General features: G+C 41.5%; 2 protein-coding genes across 2 annotated transcripts in view; one reads left to right on the top strand and one right to left on the bottom strand.

The window, feature by feature from the left end:
- LOC121920651 (leucyl-cystinyl aminopeptidase-like) overlaps window positions 1–24,242 on the bottom strand; it is a 409,227-nt gene that overhangs the window by 276,375 nt on the left and 108,610 nt on the right. The window lies entirely within an intron of this gene.
- Window positions 1–24,242, top strand: part of LIX1 (limb and CNS expressed 1) — a 58,360-nt gene that overhangs the window by 10,914 nt on the left and 23,204 nt on the right. The window contains exon 2 of the mRNA XM_042448333.1: window positions 9,915–10,078. Coding sequence (XP_042304267.1) covers window positions 9,915–10,078 — 164 coding nt within the window. The remainder of the gene's footprint in view (window positions 1–9,914; window positions 10,079–24,242) is intronic.

Here is a 24,242-nt window from a genome sequence, read left to right on the forward strand (position 1 = left end):
ATTGGGGGGAGAGGAAGAAGGTGGAGGAATAAGGAGGCAGTGGCAGCATTGGGGGAAGCAATAGCAGAGGGGGAAGAAGCAGAAGGAAGAGGTGGTAGGCCACGGCAGCATTGCGGGAGGAGGAGGAAGAAGGAAGAGGAGGAGGTAGGTGGCAGCAGCAGTGAAGGGAAGAGGAGGACAAGTAGGAGGAAGGAAGGAGGAGGAAGGAAGGGGGCAGTGGAGGAGGAGGGAAGAGGAAGAGGAAGAACTGCACTTGGGGGTCCCACACAATCTGAATCAATCTGATAGTTTGTGCTTACTATCGAAAATTTGGATCATTGCAGTTCTTTAAAAAAAGAACTGCTAAGAAATCCAGTGATGAATGCACTGGTTTAAGTAGGTTTCCAACCCCCCCCCCCCCAAAAAATACACCGAGTGTGAACTTCATGGAAATAAACCAGTTCCACACCAGATTATTTCCATAGTGTGAATGAGGCTTGTGAGTGAAGGGTTGCGGATTTTTCAAAAACCAGTTATGGTGAATGGCTTGGATTTAGTGATCCAGTTATTTTTATTGTAGGTTTTTTTTAAATGGGTTCATATTGAAATTCTTTATTACGGTCAAAGACCAGCATCAATATAAAATATAACATAACAAAATAAAATAATACACATAAAAAGATTGCTTGGGATAAAAATCTGCCAACTAGAAATGTAAATAATTCATTTCCGTTACTTTTAAGATAGCTTCATTTAAAACAAAACAAAATAAAAATGAACCTTTGTTTGTAAGATATTATTAAGTCCTTTAAATCTATAATGAGACTGGCAGCACAAGCCTATGGATGCCTACTCAAAAGCATGTGTCATTGATTTCTGTGGTGTTTACTTCCAGGTCAGTGAGTATGAGACTGCAGCCTAAGGCTGCAATTCTATACCCACTGACCTGGAAATAAGCCCTATTGAAAGCAGTTGGACTTACTCTGAGTAGATGTGTATAGTATTGCACTATAAACAATGTTAACTACAAGTATTCCAAGTAAATTTACCTGTCTCTTACGTTTTAGTATTTGAAATTAGAAATGCATTCTTGGTGCTATAAACTTTTGTTATATAAAAAGTAATAGCTTCTCTGTTACATTTTTGAGGCCTTTTTTTCTAGTTGGGACAGCAATCAGTAATCTGTGCTGTGATTAAACAAATGAACAAAAAAACAAACCTCTGTGTCATAATCCAATGGGGGAAAAACAACAAAAAGATTGTTTTTTAAAGCCACCAATATGCTGACATAGCTTCAAAATGACTTGTGTAAGAACAGTCAAGAATAAAAGTGATTGTATCCAAAGTCCTGTGGTAAGACTGCCAAAAGCTATAAATGATAGGCAAACAATGGATGGAGCAGAAAAGAGCACATTGGAAAGCTGACTTTCCAAAGCCTTTGGACAACTGTAATATGGTGCCTGCCATCTGATCATTCATTTTCCTAATTACAAATCTCTCCTAGATTATAATTCCAAAAGCCATTTATTGCTGGGTGATATGTGCTAGCAAAGTAATTAATGACTTAGCCATGAGAGCATATACAATGCAGATGGGGAACCCATGGCCAATGGCAGATGGCAAGTCCAATGTTAGTGGGCAGGTGCATCCACCCTGGGATTAAGTCCAAACATTAAAGGAGCTACCTAAAATGCTGAAGCACAACACCAAAACACTGGACATATGAATCATTGTCTGTACTGGCCAGGATACTCTGAGGGCAGCTTGGACTATCCTGGCCTCGGAGCTGCTCCAACCATCCCTTGTTACTTGACCCACATAGCGGTGGCTGTCTGCATGGGTATCCCACTGAGTGGCCCAGCAGGTCCACCACTGTCACCAATCACTCACTTCTGATATCAGAATTATAATTACATGTTTAGGCACCTCGTTCTAGCCTCAGAGCAAGCAACTGGTGATAGCGGTGGACACATCAGGTGGTTTAGTGGAACGCCTATACAGACAGCAGCCCCGGCATGGGAACAGAGGGTTCCAGGTCTTCCCAGAAGATCTGAAGTAAGAGGAAATATTTTAAAACATGTGTTTAGTGTGTTATGCTCCAGTTCTGGTGCTGAATGTGCTGGACATTGTCCAGACTGTTCACACCAGAACCAGCGTTTGGGCTATGCATCATCTGAACAGGACACTCCCAGAATGAGAGGAAAAGAGGCCTTTTGGCCAATTCAACAAACTTTAGATTGTTGGTTTTTTTTGTGGGGGGGGGGGGGTTGGGCTATGTGGCCATGTTCTAGAAGAGTTTATTCCTGATGTTTCACCAGCATCTGTGGCTGGAATCTTCAGAGAATGCTGACCTGGAAGAGAGTGGGTATGTATATGTACTGTGTGATATATGTACAGGAAAGAAGAAACCCTTAAATAAAGTTCGTCTACCAGTTCTGAAGAACATCAAACCAGGACTCAGTAAATGCAAATGAGAAACCACTCAGGGCCAGGGGCTTTCCCAGCAGACAGTGATCACCAATTAGCAAACACATATCCTCCTACCCTGAGGAGGCCATCAACAACAAAACAATACACAGATTAACATGGGAATCACTCATCCTCACCCAGGATCACACAGTACATATATACCCACTCTCTTCAAGGTCAGCATTCTCTGAAGATGCCAGCCACAGATGTTGGTGAAATATCAGGAATAAACTCTTCATGGCAACATACCCAAAAAAACCAACCAAAAACTATGGATGCCAGCCATGAAAGCCTTCAACTTCACAAACTTTAGATTGCTTATTTAAAATCTGGACTAAAACCCAGAGCAGATTCATCACCCACTGGCACTGGATCTCCCAGTTTCCACTGCCTATGACTGTGTGGATCTTGTTGAGCTACTAATCCCATTATCCTTTGGCACATGACTGACAATATATTGACAACAAAATGTGGAGGATCAGGTTCTCCAGTCCTGACATAGAGGGAATACCATAGGACAGATAACTGACCCCCCAACCCCTGTGTGGGGGGTTCATGGACTTCCTTTCACAGTGGCAATATATACACTTCCTAAGTCAGCAGTGATAAAAATTTTCCCACTCCCAACCCCAAACCATTTGAATGTTTCCTGGCATCTTGGGAAAATTTGTAATAATCCATTTGTTCTACAAATGAAAATGTGTATGTGTGTGCACGCACGTGTGTGAGTTGCCTTAACTTTATAATGCCATGGATGTGTCTAGTTTTATGAGTGAAACTCAGTGACATCAGGTGTAACATCTGTCATCTTCAGCCTCGAGACAGGTTCAGCACTCATCATGCTTCTGAACTGGGACCTGAGGATAGTAAGACCAGCACCCTGTTAAACTATAAAGTAATCTGGTCATGGTCAAGCTGACATTGATCTCTGCATCATCAAAGGTCCTTTCACACTACAGAATTAGAGCACTATGATTCCATTATAACTGTCATGGTTCCATAGTGTGGAATCCTAGGATCTGCAATTTAGGGAGGGGGATTTAGAATTCTCAATGATACAAATACAAGAGAACCATTCACACTATGGAATTATAGCACCATGATTCCACTTTAACTGCAATGCTTTCATTCTGTGGAATCCTGGGAGCTGGAATCTATTGAATCTTGTAGCTTGGAAAAGCAATAGAATCCTATGAGAATTCTAAATGTCCCTAAACTTCCAGTCCCAGGAGTCTTATTATATAGAGCCATGGTTGTTCATGGTAGTGGAATACAGTACTAGCGCTATGATTCTGTAGTGTGAATGTGGTACTGCAGGTACACCCTGAGTCACTACTACTGCATTTTTGTGGATGTCAGCCTCGTTGAAATACAGATACCCAATTTAGTCATGCTCAGACCCTTGGTATCTATCCCCCCCCCCCTTTCATTTTCACTCTGGGCTCATACTTTTGGCAACGTATATACAGTACAACCTAGCTTGTAACTTTTTTGGTAATTTGAAATAATTGCCGTAATTCTTGTCCAGTTCAAAGCTTAGACAGATTAATTTTTGAGATGATTTAAAAAGCAAAAACAAAACACACAACCCCAATACAGACATTTTCCAGAGCTTGGAATTAAGTCATATATTTACTCATTAGTTATTCATTCCCTCCCCCCCCCCTCAATGATTTCACCTAATTTTCCAGATTCCACAATTAATGCTGAAGTTAACAATATACTTCATTGACCTAGGTTGTTAGAATGTAATAGAAAGTGTTGAACTAGGCTGCCCCCCCCCCTCTGCTACACTCTAGAATTAATGTGGCTTGACAATGTTTTAACTGTCATGGCTTCATCCTGTGGAATCCTGGGATATGTAGTTTGTGGTGGCACAGAGATCTCTGTGGAATCCTGGGATATGTAGTTTGTGGTGGCACAGAGATCTCAAAGACTAAACATCACACAAAACTACAAATACCATGCCATTGAGCCATGGCAGTTAAAGCAGTGTCAAACTAAATTAATTTTGCAGTATAGATGCAACCTCTCTCATATTCAGTAAAGCATGAAGGCCTGCTGCCTCTGAAGAAGAAACGTTAAAATAAGAGGAAATGTGTCACATGGCACTAGAATCGATTGTGATCTCTTGATGAAGACACTAGAGAGGAAGGACAGGGAAGCAGAGTGCTTTCTGGAGCCCAAGTCAAATAGCTGAATTTGTGGAGCAGAAGGACACTAAGGGGCTATACAGACCACCCCAAAGGGGTGGCGTGCAGCTACCCCTTTCCTGGCTGGATCAAGACCATGGCAACCTCATGCCGTGGCCCAATCTGGCCTCTGGAGGGCGTAAAAAAGGAGCCGCAAAAAGTGGCTCCTTTTTGCACCTTTCAAATGGTGCATAGCCACGGCAGCACTGCTGTATGGCTCACCTTTGGTGCTACATCATCTGGATGTAGCGACAAAGGCACAGCATGATGCTGCACGCCATCTGGAATGGCACACGGCATCATAACAACCTGGAACAGAGTCAGGGCATCCAGCGTCAGGACACTGCACCCCAACTGCCCACAGGCCAGCACAAAGTGCCGGTCTGTACAAGGCCTAAGTTTAGAAAAGAAAAACAGGGCTGGGGTGGAAAGGAAGAAAATAGTTAATTTCTAATGTTTAACACCATAACATTAATTTTCAGACCTGACATCCCAAGGTCTGAGTTTTTCCTTAAGAATATTTAAAGGAGACCAGATCTCAAACCTGGTTTGCAGCGGAGAAGATATTGTTAGAATGAGTTCTTTCAGAGTACAATACCAAACATGTCTATTTAGTTCAATGGGACTTTTAAGAATCAGTGGGTAGAAGACTGCAGACTAAGAAATTTTCCCACAACCTAAAATGTTTGTATTCTCATAAATTAAAGGTGAAAACACAGAAAAGAAAGCATTGTCTTTGGTTAATATAAAAGCAACAAGTCACCAATCATACCTCCATCTACTAGATTGCTTTGATAAGTTTCAGAGATCAACAGCAAGTAGCAGGGCACATTAAATAAGCACTTAATAAATTCTGCTTGTCTCAAGGGAATGATCCAACTTTAATTTAGAAAAAAACATTTTTCTTTTTTTCCCATCCCTTTTCTTAATAAAAGCTTGGGTTTTCACCTTTGTTCACTCTGTGTCAAAGCTTAATTCTACCATCACCGATTGAGATAACCATATGTTTTCTATTTTCATTTTGGTTTAATTGGGGCAAGGGAGCTCCATGCCCTTCTGAAAGAGTAGGTCAAGCCAGGTTTTATTATTCATATTATTTTACAGAGTTGTTATGTTTTCCACTTAGATCATCTGCAGAAACCACTGAATAAGAAGCTAGCCCAACATTAACATTCTGTGCTTCACATAGAGAGCAGCTTTTCAGTATAACTAGGCTATAAAAATTGGATTTCTTGAGTGCCAATCATCACTTTGGTTGGATGGCGCAGAATAAATGCTTATATTGTACCCCTTTTGAGAAACAGAAAAAAAAATCTTTAAATTTATTGACTTCTGACAACGGTTGAAAACCTAATTCTCTAACTGTGTTTTTGCGAGCTGGGTTCACCACCACAGGTTGCCCTCTTTTATCACACCAGTCATTTACCACAGGCAAGCTATCATATTTTCAGCCACTAAAAAAATTAATGGATCTTAAACAGATGAGGTAAAATTATCCAAAGAAACATTTGAAAATCCCATCTGACAGCATATGGCTTTGCTGAAAAGGAGAGATCAATAAGCCAGAAGAAGAATCACTGTGCCTTCTAAATGAGATGTCACCACCACCAAACTTGGAACAGAGCTGCAGAGATGTGAGCTTTGGCTTTGGTACTCAGGAATAACTATAGCCCCATTCAGACATTTCTCTCTTGCACAATAAGCAATCACATGAATGAGAAAGTGGGGCTCTACTACACTTCTTCCCCTCGCATTGAGGGCAGTGGGGAACCCACCATATATATATATATAGGCTTTCCTGTGATTAGGAACTCTGGCTGAGCAACTTTCAGCATTAATGATATGCCCCATAATATATCAACATATGTAAGGGCAGCAGGGGATGCAATGGCATAGTGAGATCATTAAGTGCAGTGTAGGTTGACATAATATTTAAATGTATTTGCAAAAGGGTTGAAAAACTTTTTTTCAAGGAGATTATCGCACTGCGTTCTGAGAACGTTCCGTATCACCACGTGATGAGAACGTTCCTGGAATGGATATTACCGCATTAGTAATCAAAACGTGATCAGAACGGCAGTTTACCGCACTGTGATTCCTTTTTCTTGAAACCGTTCTCAGAACGGTTGGCTGTATTACGTTTTGTGGGCTGTGTTCTGATGACGTCGCCACTCAGTCGTTGGACGGTTTGGGAGAGGCGCTGCTCCCAGGAAAGAGGGAAAAGGGAGGCTTGGCTTACTGAAATCCCTCACCTCCCTTCCCCATAGGAATCAATCCAAAAACGGAGGTTAAAAAAGAGCAGTGAGCCCTATGGGTCTTCCTCTGGGGAGGCAGAGGATGCTTGGCTATGGAGATGTCCTGCCATCTCTCTCTCTTCCCTCTTTCCCCATAGGAATCAATCCAAAAACGGAGGTTAAAAAGAGTAGTGAGCCCTATGGGTCTTCCTCTGGGGAGGCAGAGGATGCTTGGCTATGGGGATGTCCTGCCATCTCTCTCTCTTCCCTCTTTCCCCATAGGAATCAATCCAAAAACGGAGGTTAAAATCTCTCCCAGATGCAGAGCCAAAGGGCTCGCCTCTGCTCCTTTTAAACTCAGTTTTTGGATTGATTTCTATGGGGAAGGGAGGTGGGGGATTTCAGTAAGCCTAGGGACTCTGGCCGGGAGAGTGCTTCTCAGCCTCACTGAGAAGTCTTCCCTCCGAAGATTCTCTTGGGAGGGAAGGAAGGCAAGCGCCCCCCCCCCCCATCTTGTCTTCCCTCCGAAGGGAGTCCGAGGATTCTCTTGGGAGGGAAGGAAGGCAAGCCCCTATAAAACGTTGGGGCTTCATATGCTGGCATATGTTTGAAGAAAATAGGATAAAACCTATGTAACATGATGGGCCAAGGGCAGAGTCCCCTCCTTGGCAGTCTGGGCTTTAAGGGAACTCCACGGAGGTCCCTTCAAGCGGAGGGAAAGGGAGGGGACTGGACCAAGGGCAGAGCCCCGGCAGCCATTGCAGCTCTTTAAACCGGTTAGAAAAGAAGAGTCCTCTGATGTCATCCCATTTCCCCTTTTTGGCACCTTGACACCCTTTTGCTCCTGTGTGTGTGCATGTAATGTGTGCCTTCAGGTTGTGAGCTTCCCTCCCCGCTTTAACTCTTGTCTGGCTCTTTGCTATGGAATTCTGGGAGTTGTTTGCTTGCTTTTGTGTGGTGCTCCAAACAGAGGAGCTTTTGTGGGTTCCCTCCTGGATTGAAGGAGGAGAAGGTCCTGGGCATCCCTGCCTCCTGCATTGTGACAGCACAGGAGCCCCACTGGACATGACACTAGAGCCCCCCCCCCCCCCCAGAAGCAGCCAGACCCTCTCCCTCTTGCTCTCTGCTCTGGTCTCCTCTTTCCCTCTCTCTTTCTCTCTCTTTCCCTGCTTTCCTCTTCTCTTCCTTGTCCCACCTTTCCTCCCTTTTTCCTTCCTTCCCTCCCCCCCTCTCCCCCCCCCCCCCCCTCTCTCTCTCTCTCACACACACACACACACACACACACCTTCCCTCACTGCAGTCGCTCGCCTCCCTGTCTCCCTGCCTCCCTGCCTGTCATTCTTTCAGCCAATCAGGAGACAGAGGAATGAGGGAACGGATTTGAGAACGGATAAGAATACCGCACACACTTCTGTTGGAACGTTTTCATCACGTTTCAGCTCGCTGGGAACACATTCAAATCTGGACCCTCCTGGAACACATTTGGAACACATTTAATCGTTCTGAGAACCCGATTGGAACACATACGTGCGGTATACTCAAATGCGTTCCATTCTCATCACATGATGAGAACGTTCTCAGAACCCAGTGCGATAATCTCCCAAGTGTTGTGACACCCTGACAAGAAGAATCCTGAAATAACAGGAGTCTTGGCAGTTCAGAACTTATTTGGTGCAAAATTTGCATTTAGCTGTTAGGGTTTTTTTCTGCATAGGAAAAAGCTGTAACTGGGGACTTGTTCTATGCCGAATTCACACACATTATTTGGTGCAGAAAATGCTGTTTTCTGAGTAAACAACTGCATATCAATTTTGGCAGAGTAAATCCCAAATTATGAAAAGTCTTAGAAAATGTTTTTGCAGTGGGGAAAAAATTGCTAAGATTATTTTTTGCTTCCTTTGAGAAGAATATTAATGAAGATTTTCTAACGTATTGTAACCATGGGGAGGGTTGGAAAGAATTATTTCAGTTTTTTATATAGCTCTCTAGCAGTGCTCTATTGACACAGACCTGCAGTATGGTATCTCTGGGCCTTAGGAAAGAGAGATCCAGGCTGTAAATAAGGAGGCAATGCTTTGTTAGGCCCGAGACAGATGGGCAGGAAGCAGTGTGGTGGCACCAATTCTAGAGTTTGGGAGCACACACCAACTACATGCTCCCAACCCCTAGTCCATATGGATGCTTGCGTCATTGAGGCACCACAGTGCGCTAATGGCGCAATGATGGTGGCTCCCGTGTGCACCAAAAAGAAGCTTTTTTTCCAGGTTCTTTTTGGTGCAGAGGGAGCCCACGTGGTTTGACTGCTGCAGGCTCCCTCAGGAGCTAAAACAGACGGCTCCAGCCCACCCTTTTCGGGTAGTCTGTTGAGCCCCTTAGTTTCTGCTAGGGACTGAGGAGGAGGAAGAGGAAGACCATCATATATATTCCCCCTGCACAGCTGAAATCCTAATACTTTGACCTAATGACTTTCTAAATTCAAATTTCAGGCTTAGAAAACAAATAACAACTGTGTAACTGTATTTAGTATTTAGACTTAGCATGTTGTAGTGGTTTGAGTGTTGAACTAGGATTCCTGGAGGCCAGGGTTAGAATCCCTATTCAACCATGGAAACCACTGGGTGATCATGGGCAGGTCACACACTCTCAGCCTCAGAGGAAGGCAATGGCAACCCTCTTTAAACAAGTTTTGCTAGGAAAACCCCATGATAGGATTGTCGTAAGTTGGAGTCAACTTCATGGCACATATCAGCAACAACAATTTAGTATTCTTTGCACAATTGAATTGAATAATTTTCTACCCAATTGAATATTTATGCCCCAGTTTTCCCCAAAATTCCCTTCTAAGTATTATTTTATGCAATATCACCAATATCATTTAAAAGGTAAAGCAATAAATGCTTTAATATTGGGCCGCAGCCTCCTCTACATACTTATATGGGCAACCTGTCTGATACTGTATTAGTGCATCAAACATCATTTTGTAAAATATATGTTTTAATTATTGTCATTATTTTCATTTTTTAAAAAATATGTTTTTCAGTGAATGTTGTGGCAATGCTTCAGGAATTCTGGGAGAATAAACAGAAACAGAAAGGTGTATTTTCAAGTGAAGGCACCGTGGTATACCAGTCACTAAACTCACTTGGGCCTCCCTTTGTCAGTTATGTCACCCTTCCTGGAGGAAGCTGCTTTGGGAACTTTCAGGTAAGAACACATGCTAGAAAATATAATGGAAAGGGATGTATTGTGGCAGTAAATTCAGCATGATTGCCATGGCTATCCATCCCCCTCCCATAATTCTAAAATGTTGGAGTGCCAATGAAGTCGACAGGAAAGAGGTTCAACTATACAAAAGGAAGCATAAGCATATCTTTGCCGTGGCACATATATCGGTAGTAGCTTGCATATGTGTGTGGATCAATTTAAACCATTCATTTTCCACCTTACAGGATACAAATCCCTCCAAGATGGCTTACAAGTAACATCCAGAGACATTATATGTACTGTGTATTGTCAAAAACACAATGATCTCCATTCTAGAGTCCTTTTTATTCCACTAGTTGAAGCAGGTCCTAAGAAGAGTTCAACTCAGGATGCTTCCTCTGGCAGTGCGGGCAGGAATGATCTTGAACTAACCCTCCACCGGTGTGAATTCTCCAATGCCACTGTCCCCACTGTTCTAGAGAGCCCTCCAAAGCTCCAGAGCAGATTTTCAAAGTTTATGAGGGGATTGCAGCAGAAAGGAAGGAGGAATTTATGAATATTGTCTCCCTCTTTGCACCATTTCTTTTTACATGATGAATGAGAATTCTCCTACCAGAAGCTCATGCTGGATCCAACTTGGTAATAACCTATCGTGCAGCTTCTCACTTATATGTCCATTTTAAAGGATGCTGCACAATAGATTCAGGGGCCCTGTTAAATGGGATGGCCTGTTGTGCTGAGGGAGGAGGGAGAGACAACACAATCAGGGCCAGGCAGACACACCTTTCATGAGTTCTCCATCCACAGAAGGCAGATTGTGAATCCAGTGTTTCAGACTATAAGTATAAGTTCTTGTGATGTATTGGCAGGGACGTAGCCAGGGGGAGGGGATCTTGGGGTCCGGACCCCCCCCCTTCCATTAGAAAAATGAATGGTGTGTACTGCTGCGCCGCCACACCCAAGCCCCATTATAACGGTGGCACTTAGTCTGGACCCCCCCCCCTTCCTAAAATCCTGGCTACGTCCTTGGTATTAAGCTTTGAGTGATGGGCTCTGCTACTTTTTGTCACCTCTGCATTTACTTGTTTTATTATTTTGGGGGATGGAAGGGGGACTCTTCCTATCTATCTATCTATCTATCTATCTATCTATCCATCCATCCATCCATCCACATAAATATATATAAATATATGGAAGGAGGACTCTCTCTCTCTCTCTCTCTTTCTTTATCTGGCCTGTATGCGCAGTAAAAACTAAGCTCGAAGCCCTTACAGCGCCACCCAGCTGCCATTATGGCACATCCATGCAGTGTGTGCTATGATGACACACACTGGGTTCAGTGCCCAAACGGCACTGTGTGGAAGGGACACTATGATGCTGCGCCATGGTGCTTATGATCTAGGACGCAAGAAGAAGCCCCTTTTTGGGGCTTCTTTTTGCTCCTTCCAGAGGCCATGGTGTATGGTTGCTGGGGCACAAAGGGGCGGCGTTGAGCTACCCGTATGTACAGCCCTCCCTCCCTCCCTCCCTCCATCCCTCTTTCTCTCTATACAGTGGTGCCTCGGGTTACGAAATTAATTCGTTCCGCCGCCGCTTTCGTAACCCGAAAAGCATTCGCAAGCCGAAATGCCATAGGCGCTAATGGGGAAAAGCCGCGATTTCGTGTGAAAAAGCGCCGAAAAGCACCAAAAATTTTTTCGTAACCCGAAATAACCTTTGTAACCCGGAACAGTTTTTTTAATGGATTTTTTTCGTAACCCGGAAATTTCGTAAGGCGGCGCATTCGTATCCCGGGGTACCACTGTATATATATATACATATATATATTTACATATATGTATATATTGGAAGAGTCCCCCTCCTGTCCCATATATATGAACCAGACTATTGTTTTGCTGAGGTGGTCTATAGTTTGAAGGGCACTCTCTGATTTATTTATTTTTTTAACTCTTAGAGCTATAGTGCAAATGTATCATTTCATTGATGCATTGGTGCACTGTAACTCTTAAAAATTTAAAGGAGAAAAAACAAAGAGACAAGATGTTTGTTTTTTTCTAATATGTCATGGAATTAAAAAGAAACACACTTGAGGGTGAACCCTTGAGGTAGGGAAGAAAAGGTTCCAACTGGTGTCAAAAGCTCCCAGAAAATACTCCAGGTCAACAAAAATGTTGTTTGCATTTTTAAAAATATCTTGAAATTTACAGTGATAAACACTGCAACCTCTCAACACATTTGTGTTTTGTGTAAGAACTGGATAATCGTGTTGTATTTCACAGCCAGCAAGGACAACTATGGGGTCCCCCCTCCCCCATGCATGCCTTATGGCCTGCATTGGAACATTTTGGGTGCATTTTGGGCCATTTTGGCAAATATGATGGAAAGGTGGGTCTCTGAGAGATTGAGGAAAGCAAACTAGTGCATTCATATGTGCTTTGGAGGGCTTTGGGACAGTTTTCAGGCAAACCAGCAAAGAAAAATCTGCTCAAAATATTGAAAAATAATTTGGGGTGGTCTGGAGACTTTGGGGAGATTCTAAGCAGTTGAAGAAAGAAAACTGCCACACTTGCCAGCAGTTATAGAGCTGTGGGCTGGCTTAAAATATACCCAAAAATCAACCTGAATTTTAAAAATAAACAAATCTCGGGAGGACCTTGGGCCTTTGGGAGGCTTCAGGGGATGTGCTTAAGAGTCCTGAAGGCTGAAAGTAAAAAAAAACAAAAATCTCTTTAACAGGGAAGCTCCTTTTAAAATTGTGATTCCCTTACATTTGCTTTTATTCATATTTTAAGGCTTTTAAAATATGTTATTAGGAAAGCCTCAGAAGGGCAACGAACAGCCTTGATTCAGATTAGGTAGAACTTACTTACAAGATAGCTTTGAAATGTTTGGAATGAAGTAATGCTAGGGCAGCCAACATTAGTCCTCTCTGTCTCACTTCTTAAAATAAAATATGAGAAAGACACAGTGGAAATGTGCTGTGGTAAATTTGCTGTGTTATTTTCTATAAAAAATATGTTACTACCTTGTATACTGTCATCACTGTATAGTATTTCACTCTGCTTTGCCAATAGTTGCAAATGTATCAATACTCATTCCTATTTTTTCTTGTCACATAATCAAATGTCTCCCTGGTGCACTACAAAGGAATTGATGATGCACTTTTAATGCTATTAGGGTACGTGGCATATCCATTATGTTTAGCTTCAGTTATCAATACCTGCCCTTCAGCACCAACATACCTCTTGTTGTGCCTCTGAAAGCATATTGGAGACATTTGATAGGATAAACCCCTATCTTCTCTTCAGACGGATGCCCTGAAGGTTTCCGTAGATTGATCCCTTCAGGAGAATATTAAGAGGGAACAGATGAGGCTAATAGCAATGAGAAATTTCCAATGAGAGGAGAAACGTTACTGGAAATGATTAGCAGAGCTACCAAGGGAAGAGCTGCTGATATGTTAGATGATAAACACACATGCTTCCCATGTACAAGTAGGACAAATAATTTTGTTTGGTAAACCTGGTGGCTTATATCCTAAGATAAATTTAGTGACAGCCATGGAAGAGAAATTTCCTCATTCTTTCTTCTTCCCCCACAACTACCTCCATTCCCAACCTTTTCTGGAAGCCCTCCGAAGCCATGTGGGATGCAGCAGACCTTACAGTGGGATGGAATACATAAGAAATTACACTCGGCCCCTTGTATCCATGGGAGTCCTGTGTCGGACACCCCTTTGGATAGCAAATTTCATAGGATCTCAAGTCCCGCTCTACTCAATGGCAGTGCGATGAGCATGCAACCATGTTGGTGCAGCTGTGTGCATGCACCTCCATTGGGGAGAATGGAGCAAGGCCATCCACGGATGCTCCAGTCTGTGGGTGGCAAGCTTGCAGAGGGGAAGAGCCGACTGTAATGTATCTAAGGCGGGATACAGACTGCCCCTTTGGGGCGGCCTGCACCCACCCCTTTCCCCAACGGATTGGGGCCTCAGCTGCCACAAGCCTAGTGTAGAATCTTCAGTGGCCTAGAAAGGGGTGTCCTTGGGGCTTCATGCCCCAAGGACACCCCGACAGCGGCGGGGAAAGTGAGAAAGGGGCCACTCGGCCCCTTTCTCTTTGTATCGCTGGCATGGCTGTTTAAAGGCCATGCCAGCAATACACGCGGCCGAAGGAGCTCCAAAACGTAGCTCCTTCTGGTGCCGCAGAAAGGACACCAAAACGTAACGGCCGTGCCATGCCATTTTGATGCGACGCGGCCATTACGTCAAAATGGCGGTGCCCGTGTGAACAGGGCGCCGCCATTTTGTATGTACTCCATATGTACTAGGGTTGTGGGCATCTAAAAGAGATGCCCCCAGGCAACCCTAGTACATACGGAGTACATACAAAATGGCCCAGCTGGACAGGGTCCAAATAACCTCAAATGTTTTCAGAGAAAAACTTAATAACATCACAATTCCTGTTATGCATTCTTGCTGCTAATTCATTCTGTTTGATTAAAACAATGATGGGAAATCCTTTGGCCTAGTTCCCTGAAGCCAGCATGGCTATTGGTGAGAGATCATGGAAGCTGTAATCCAAAACATGTGAAATAACAAAGGTTATCATTTAAATAAGTAGTAAATGAGAAAAACCAGTGAGGGGACAAATAATTATGGACAAAGGAAGGGGGAAAAATTTAAAAGAAGAAAGTATTCTAGAAAGACATAGTGATCATAAAGAAGCACTATGCAGTTTAAAACAATTATACTAATATTAATTGTACTAAGGATTATACAATGTGTTTGTGTACATCACTTGAATAGCTCTTCTTTGATATATTATAAGCTAGTCTCCCTTGACTTGTGGTCTCCTAGGTCTGTTCATAGAAAGAGATGAAGGGGGTGTCCTCTGCATCACTTGAAAAGTCAAACAAATCAAGAAAGGAGTCCACTGAAAACAACAAATTGTTATGGTCAATTAAACTTAATAAAAAGAAAGCTTTAAGAATATTTGATCAGTTTTTCTAGCTCCCACGCATGACACTTCATAGAATTACAGTCAGTCCTCCATATCCGTCAGGGTTCCATTCTGGACAACCACCACCACCCCAGTAGATACCAAATATTGCAAGACTGCTAGTCCCATTATTCTCTATGGGCATGCGATGTGCACATGACCACATCAGCACTGCCATGTGCATGCACTGCCATTGAGGATAATGAGGTGGGTCCATCTGCAGATATTTCAATCCACAGATGGCTAGGCCTCTGATATGGAGGGCTGACTGTAGATGTATCCAAGAGCAATCTTATAGTACTGCATTCAAAGAATTCCATATTTGCCTGTGCTGACCACCCCTTTCTATTCACCAAGATTCTACACTAGCCTTGTGTAACATAAACCTGTGCATGTGGAGTTATATGTGAAGTTTGCTATGCAATCTTTTTGTTATATGCAATCAAATAACTACTTGTTGTTTTATGCCTTCAAGTTGTTTCCTACTTATGGCAACCATATGGTGGGGTCACTATCACAGGTGTTTTTTTAAAAGATTTGTTCAAAAGGAGTTTGTCTTTCCCTTCCTCTGAGGCTGAGGGAGTGTGATTGCCAACGTAAGCAGGGAAAGGTGGACATCCATCAATCAAGTGTACACATCTGCTTGAGAAATGGCACCACATGTGCATTGCTATGACCTTAAAGTAAAAATGAACATGTACATTAACTACTTTCACAGGAGAAGTTACACATGCATAAGTCTTCAGACTAACCAGGCCACTTGGTTCTGGTACCAGATGTTGATTGAAAAGGGGGATGTGGTGGTTAGGTGGACCCCTAGAGAGCCTTTAGGTCAGAGTCATTCATGGCTGGATGGCCCTCGTGGTTTATTCCAACTCTGATTCTATGCTTCTATGCTTCTACAGTGGCTGGTCCAAAGTGCTTTGCCGTATCAGGGGCATGCTGGACAAATAAAGAGATAAAACATTTTCCTTTCAAGACAGTTGCTCTTGCCCTGAAATTTCCTGTTATCACCCTGAGCAACAGAGAAGAGAAACCAGGCCTTAAGACTCAGGGCCATGCCCTGTGACCTGGCAGCCATCTCTCTAGGGAAGAGCTGCTGCTCCATCTCTTCAACATCTTACCTTCCATTGGAGGATGCCTGATAGGCTGCAGCCTGCAGCATTACAACCTTAAATGTATTTGCCACTACTGTATTTTTTAGCACATACATTTCAGAGACTTGCATTCAAGTGCTTTTTTATGGTTTACACATGAATATGATTTTGGTTTTGTATACAGTCAGCCTCCATATCCACAATTTTTTTTATCCATGGATCCATTCATGGCTAGAAAAAATTGCAAAAGAATATAAATTCAAAAAGCAAACAAACCTCAATTTTTGCTATGTTATACTAGGGACACCATTTTATTATTCTATTGAATTTAATGGGACTTGAGCACCCACAGATTTTGGTATCCATGGGGGAGGCATCCTGGAGCCAAACCCCAGCTGATGCTAAGGGCCCAAATTATTTGTAGTTAAATTAGGCTGACACTCCGATGTTGTCTACATTAGGAGTACTTTTTAAAGTTGCAAACATGTAAGATTGTAAGCCCGAGGGCAGGGAATCATCTAACTAAAAGATTGTATGTACAGCGCTGTGTAAATTTACAGCGCTTCATAAATAAAGGTTAATAATAAGGGATTTATTTGTTATTTCTTTTCCTCTGTGTTTCTTTTATTTCTTTTTGTTTGCTCTTGTTGTTTGGACTCTGAATATTGCAATACCGTGTGTGTGTATCAATCAGCCATGAAGTATGGCTCAATGCATCTGCGTATCTATATGATTCCAGTATTCCTCTGATGCCATTTGTATCAAGACCCAATGATTACAGCTAACAATGAAATGGTATTTTGCTTCCCAGTTATAGTAAAAGAGGGCAACTTGAGGCCTATCTGATAAATTTCTGGCTCCCCTTTGGTTGAACTCTGATGTCAACCCACTCATAACTTGAGCATATGTTTTTGCTTTTCTTACCAATAGGAATGTCAGTGATCGAGTATATATTTAAATATAATGAATAGGTTTAATATATCTCTAATTAACAACAAATGAATGTATACATCTTTTAAGGACTGGTTGCAGTATTTGAGGGATTAAGCAGGAGGAAAAATGTCTAAACCAAAACTCAGCCAATACTATCATAAAGATAAAGTTTCTTACATTCTATCAGAATTTGTAGGCACCTGTGTAAGATGTCAGAGAAACATCTGGTTTCGGCTCAGTCTTGGGATTGTATTCATATGTTTGTGGCTTGGACAAGAGAAGTTCCCACTGTGTTGGAGTTTATCAACTATACCCTAAGAAAAGATTTAATTGTTCTTTAAATTATCCAGAACATATTTGTAAAGCATTTCCCGGTAATTTAGCATACTGTATTCCTAAAAGACTAATAAATTAAACCAAAATTGAAACAAATGAAAACCCAAATCCCACGTGTTCTGAGAAGACTTGGAAATTCACCTGTGTCAAAGTATAAATCATTATCATTCAGCAAAGGGATCTTGTAGCACCTTTGAGACTAATTGTATGAAAGAAGTTGTAGCATAAGTTTTAGTAGATCTGGCCTACTTGAATTATGATTGAAATTAGGTGGGTGTTCCACCACCGACTAAAATACATGTCTGTTTAGCCAAGCATTTTCTGTTCATTTTCCTGTTAACTCTGTTATTTACCTTTGTTTTTTAATGAATGGTTTTATTGGTTTTACTGTTTCTATTGTTTTATCCTTTGATTTAACTACTACTTTATTGTATCTGTTTTTTTAAATTTAAAATTGAAAAGCAGTATATAAATGCTTGCAAATCAATCAATTAATAAACCCTTCCCTTTCACAGTTCTCTTTTTGTTTGTTTGTTTGTTTTCTTAATTGTGAAAATACATCAAGGAAGAAAAGTAAGGAATAGCAGAATAACTTTGCAGCTATGGACAGGAAATTGAGTAGTGGTCGTTGTGCTGAAAATTCTTTTCCTTTCATTATCATTTAAATTGGATTTCCGTTTGCAGAGCCATCTTGTATCTCATGCCTTTTCCTTAAGAGCATTGGGTTTTGCTTCCTTTAAACTTTGAACGTCATTAATCAGAAAATGTATACAAATGTCTTTGGTGTCAGAGGCTTTTAGCTCCTGAATCTGACTCTCAGTATTTGTAGGAAGTGGGAGTGGATTTTCTACTCTTGACTTTTATCCTGACCACCCTGGAATTTAGAAAGCAGGAGAGATCCCATTTGACACACAGCAGCACTTACTTCTGTGTAAACATGTGCATGTTCTGCCTTTCAAGTTGTAATCCTCTCACCTTGTGCTGCTGACAGTCAAAGTAACTTTGTTATGAATTTTTCTTTTACATATTGCTATTTCATAATCCTGAAAAGCACAAGTAATGTTTTGACAAACAATAATGTAGGTGAGTTGTATGCAAGTCCACAACATAGCTTCTCAGTAGGCACCCACCACGCCCTTGTCTCTCTGAATACACAGAAGAGACATTATCAGTCCATTCCTGTGGGGATTTTTTTCTTGCCAGGATGAAGCCCATGACTGAAACCTCCCATTTACTAATTACCTGATTGGCCCCCTAATTACTGAGCTCCTATTGTCAGTGTGTGAAATAAAGAAAATTGCAAGGTTTTAAACAGATAGTGAGATCCTACATCAGAGGCTGCAATGTGTATGATCATGATGATGGAGTTTTTGTCATGATACACAATCATGCTAGTGAAATACCATGATGCCGAGGGAACAGAAGGTTAAAAAGTGAAATGATAGCTGAGTTTAAATACTTGAAAGGATACCATATAGAAGAAGCAACAAGCTTGCTTTCTGCTGCTCCAGAGTCTAGGACATGGAGCAACATATTCAAACTACAGGAGAAGAGATTCCACCCAAACATTAGAAAGAACTTCATGATGGTAAGAGCTGACCAGGGTTCAATTCCCAGCTCAGCCATGAAACACATTGGGTGACTTTACACAAGCCACATTCTCTCATTCTCAGGGGAAGGCAGTGGCAAACCTCCCCTGAACAAATCTTGCCAAGAAAACCCCATGATAGGCTCACCTTAGGGTCACTATAAGTTGGATATGAGTTGAAGGCATACAACCCACACAAAAGCTGTTTGCAAGTGGAATGTACTGCCTTGGAGAGTGGTGGAATCTCCTTCTTTGGGGTTTTTTAAGCAGAGGCTGGATGACTAACTGTCAGGAGTGCTTTGATTGTGTCTTCCTGCATGGAAGGGGTTTGAACAGGATGGCCTTTGTAATCTCTTCCATCTCTATGGCGGGATACAAACCGCCATATAGTACGTATAGGATACATACTAGGGTTAGGAAGGGGCGGTGCTTCCGCACCCCCCTAACCCTAGTACGTATCCTATACGTACAAGATGGCGGCGCCCCTTCTACATGGGCGCCGCCATCTTTACGTACTGGATGCATAGCGTCCAGACGTGTCACGGCGCCTATGACATCGCGAATGCGCCGGCGGCGCTTCGCGACATCAGTGCGCCGCAAGAAGAAGCTCCGAAATGGAGCTTCTTTTTTGCTCTGCGCGGGAGCCGCGTGGTTTGGCTGCTGCGGCTCCCGCGCGGAGCAAACGGCGGCGGTGGGGAAGCGCCGCAAAGCGGCAGTTTGTATCCCGCCTATGATTCTATTATTCTAAGCTGTCCCATTGTGCACTGAGGTAGTCCCATTGCTCAACATGTCCAATGTTCAATGTGTTCCAATGCACATCGGGACAAGTTGTACATTAGGTCATGTTGTACAGCAGTCATACTGCTGGTTCCAATTGTACAATGGTGTCAGAGACATAGCTACATCTCTGCTCCCATCCTGAGAATATGAGGGTTGTGCAACATCGTGATTCACCTTTCTATGACAATATTAGTTTATGATTATGCAAAGTATAGTGTAGTGGTTTGAGTGTTGGACTATGACTCTAGAGACCAAGGGTCAATTCACCGCTTGGCCATGTAAACCCACTGTGTGAGTCTGGGTGAGTCACACATTCTCAGCCCCAGAAAATCCTATGTTTAATTCAGTTTAGGATTGCCATAAATTAGAAATGACTTGACAGCACAACAAAAAAAACCTAACCTGATCTAACCGGATACCAGCCTCTTTTTATAAGGCTTCCTGTCCTCCAGAAGGCACTATTTTCTGGAATTCAAGACAAGTGAAATAATCCCCCTTTTCCATTTTTCACAGGAAATAGTACACAGATATATGAGGAAACCCGTTTATTCATTCCTCCATTTGTTCATTTACTTTCATCTCACCTTTCTCCTGACAGGTCCAAGGCAGCTTACAACGAAGGTTTAAAAAGCACAAAAATAATTTTAAAATCTGATGATGCAAAAGTTTAAAAAACAATTAAATTACCTATCATGTTATAATATCCACAATTTTCAACAGTATAAAATCATTTAAAAGTTGTAAAAGTAAAGATTTTTAAAAGCCCGCACATTAATCTCATTAAAAACATTTCTGCCCACCCAGTTAATTTCCAAATGCTTATTAAATTTTTTAATTGTTTTTCCCAGCCAGCAAAAGGAGACTAGAGACTACAGATGAGGTCAGCCTAACTTTCTGCCCAGCCCAGGAGCAGCCACCAAGAAGGCCCTATCACATGTTTTTACTAAACAGGACAGTTACATTGGTGGGGCTGTGAGAAAGCCCTTCTCTAAGGACCTCAAGAAAAGGGGGGTCTTAATACCGTAAAGGCACCAGATCATGTCTAATCTTGGAGGGTAAGCAGGGTCAGTACTGATTTAGTACTTGGATGGGAGACCACCAAAAATACCAGGTGCTGTAGGCTATATTTCAGAGGAAGGAACAGGCAAAACTGCCTCTGAGTTTTGCATGCCTAAGAAAACCCTATGAAATTCATCAGGTTGTCATAAGTCAACAGATGATCTGAGGGCATGCACATGCACACACAAAATACACATACACACACAAGGACCTCAAGAGTTGGGCAAGCTTGCATATGGACATAAAATACAATGATATATTGAAATAATATCCCTTATGTAAAATAGCAAAATCAAAGTTTGCTATTTGGAATTTTTATCTTTTTGGAATAGTTTCAAGCTGTGGATGCTTGAATCCATGGATAAAGAATCCATGGATATGGAGAGGCAGCTGTAATATGCTTTAAATATCTTTTTAAACTGTTTTTAACTTGTATTTTAAACAGCATTATAAGCTAATTATTGTTTAAACTTTTGTACTAATAGCTTTTTAGCTGTACTTTGTTTAGACTTGTAAGCCACTTTGAATCCTCTGCTGGGGGAAAAGGTGGGATAAAAATAATTAACATTATTTTTAATTATGTAGCTCACTCACAGGGAAATTTCATTTGGAGCTTGAATTTCTTTTTCTGAGATGCCAGCCACAACCATAATAGACTGTTTCACATTTTAGAAGGTGTTTTTTTCTTTTGATAAAGTAAATCCTAAGAGAAAGTTGAGCTCCTTCTTTAGATGAGTTAAGAGAAAAATGGATAGAAGATTCAGGAGTTCATGTTACAGCTTAGAAAATTGGAAAGTCCTGTAGCATTAGTTCTTTTTACATCGTAAGAAACAAGGATAAGATTGGGCCAACAGTAAACATAACATAAAATAAAACAGAATGATTAGAGTTTATTAGAACCTTGCGTGCTTAAAACATAGGGAAATGTCTGGAAACAACAGTACTACTATAGCAGGGAGAAGGCCAAGATGATGTATATTTTATTGGAATACAGTGAAATTAATGTTATTTTGGCAAGAATAATTTAATGGGGTAATCTTTTTCTGTTATTTTTAGTACATCTACCTACTTATACTTCTGCCGGCAATACTTGGAAACCTTACAGGTCAAATACAGAAAAATAACTATGATTTGATTTTGCTTTCTTAATAACAAAGTGATTTACATTGTGTACATTATGTGGTTTACAATATAAGGTTTCGACCAGATCAGAATGGATATATGGGTTTAAATCCAATTGCTTGTCCTATATAGAATAGATGGGAGCCAGCATGCCTTACTTGTTTGAGCATTAGTCTATTTTACTCTAGAGACCAGGGTTTGAATCCTTGCTTGGCCGTGGAAGCCTATTGGGTGACCTTGGTCAAGTCACATTCTCTCAGCCTCAGAGGCTGAGGAAGGAATGGGCAAACCTTCTCTGAAGGACCCTTGCTAAGAAAACCTGTGATAGGTTCACCTTAAGGTCACCATAAGTTGGAAACAACTTGAAGGCACACACAGCAACAACATCTAGAGTAGATCCAGTAAATAAGTGAGATTTAGTTAAATGTCAACTCACCATTTAGAAATTAATTAAGGACTGCAGATCTATTCAAGTTTGAACTAGAAATTGGATTTAACCCATGGGAATTAGTACTTTATAATGGGAGGAACAGTAATTCTTGTATGAACACATGTACATTCAACTATGGACTAATAAACATAGAGCCACAATGTATATGGGGCATTCAGATTTTGCAAAAGCTAAATATAATACATTAATAACTACAGGCGTGTAAAGATCAGCTATCTCTGCACTGTTGTTTTTCTCTATGCATCCTCAGCACATCCACCTGCACTTTTTTACTTTGGTTATCTAAGCATAGGTGTGTGTATCCACACTGCAGTTATATCACTTCAATATCAGTTCATCTTTAGGAATCCTGGAGTCTGTGGTTTGATTAAGAGACTTGGAATTATCTAGCTCACTTCCCTGAACTAAAGCACTAGAGTTCTCTAACAGAGATTTCCAGCTCCCTCCCCAAACTACAAATCCCATGATTCCATAAGAATCATTCCATGGCAGTGAATGTGATTTCAAAGTGTTATACTTGCCTTGAGTGAATACATCCCCATTGGATATTCTCAAGGTTTGTTTATAACAGCAGAGAGGGAGACTTTTAAATCTTTTTTTTTCAAAGTATACAAACCTCCAAGAGATTTAATAGGGTTTCCAATATAGACAGCCATTATTTCTTTCTGCTCTGGCAAGAGCTTAATTTCATTACTCAGGCTTATTGTGATTTACAGAGATCTTTAATTCACTGGGCATGGAGAATCATCACCTAAGTATATGAGCATATGGTTTTCATCTCCTTCATTGTAGCCTTAGGTAACTTCCTGAAACCACATCCTTGGCTATTAGGAGAGATGCCGTTGTCCCCTTCCCCATCCCCCAGGTCTCTGCCTTCTGTTTCCATCCAGTGATATTTTGCATGCCCTTCCTTTTAATCTCCAAGATCCATACTTAAACTTCTGCAAGGATTAAAATAAATAAGGTAGTTAAATCACAACACTCAGACCACATATTCTTCAGTTTCATTCCAGCAAAAGGATTTGGAAATGGCATATATTATATGAAATTATTAGCCTATACTGTCCCATTTTTTGGTTTGGAGCCCTCTTTCAGATATATAGTACAAGGAAATCTATCTGCGTTGCACTTAAATGTGAAGACAACATATAATGTGATGCAGAATATATCTAGAGCAGAGTGGAAAGCATTGGCAGATGCTGCACCAAAGAAGAAAGGGCCAGGCTGTTCCATCAGAAAGTGGTGAACAGTGCTAGAAACAAGTTCACAGTGGTCTTTCACAGAAAAATCTGTAAGAAAATATAAACTCACTTCCTTCACTTGCTACTGGTTCATTTGGGGACACAAATCAAAGTTTTACACTACACAGTTATAGCATTTAGATTCAGCTTTAACTGCCACAACTGCATCCTTCAGAATCCTGGGATATGTAGTTTTGGGGAGGCACTAGAGATCTCTGGCAGACAACTCCAAATGCAGTGGGCCTTTGTGGTGGTTTGGTTCTAAGAACCCCCCTCCCCTTCATGGATATCTAAATACCTCAATGCTCAAGTCCCATTAAATTCAGTGGTGTAGTAAAATGTTGTCCTTTATATGAAATGGCAATATCAAAGTTTGCATTAGGGATTTTTATTTTTTGGAAAATTTTCAAGCAACAGGTGGTTCAATCCGTGGTTGATGATGATGATGATGATGATGATGATGATGATGATGATGATGATGATGGAATCTGTGCACATGAAGGGCTGACAATACCTCATAAAATGCTAAATCCCAAGATTCTGTAGGATGGAGCAAT

Source organism: Sceloporus undulatus, chromosome 2, assembly GCF_019175285.1.
Source record: "Sceloporus undulatus isolate JIND9_A2432 ecotype Alabama chromosome 2, SceUnd_v1.1, whole genome shotgun sequence".
In the NCBI taxonomy this organism is placed as follows: Eukaryota; Metazoa; Chordata; class Lepidosauria; order Squamata; family Phrynosomatidae; genus Sceloporus; species Sceloporus undulatus.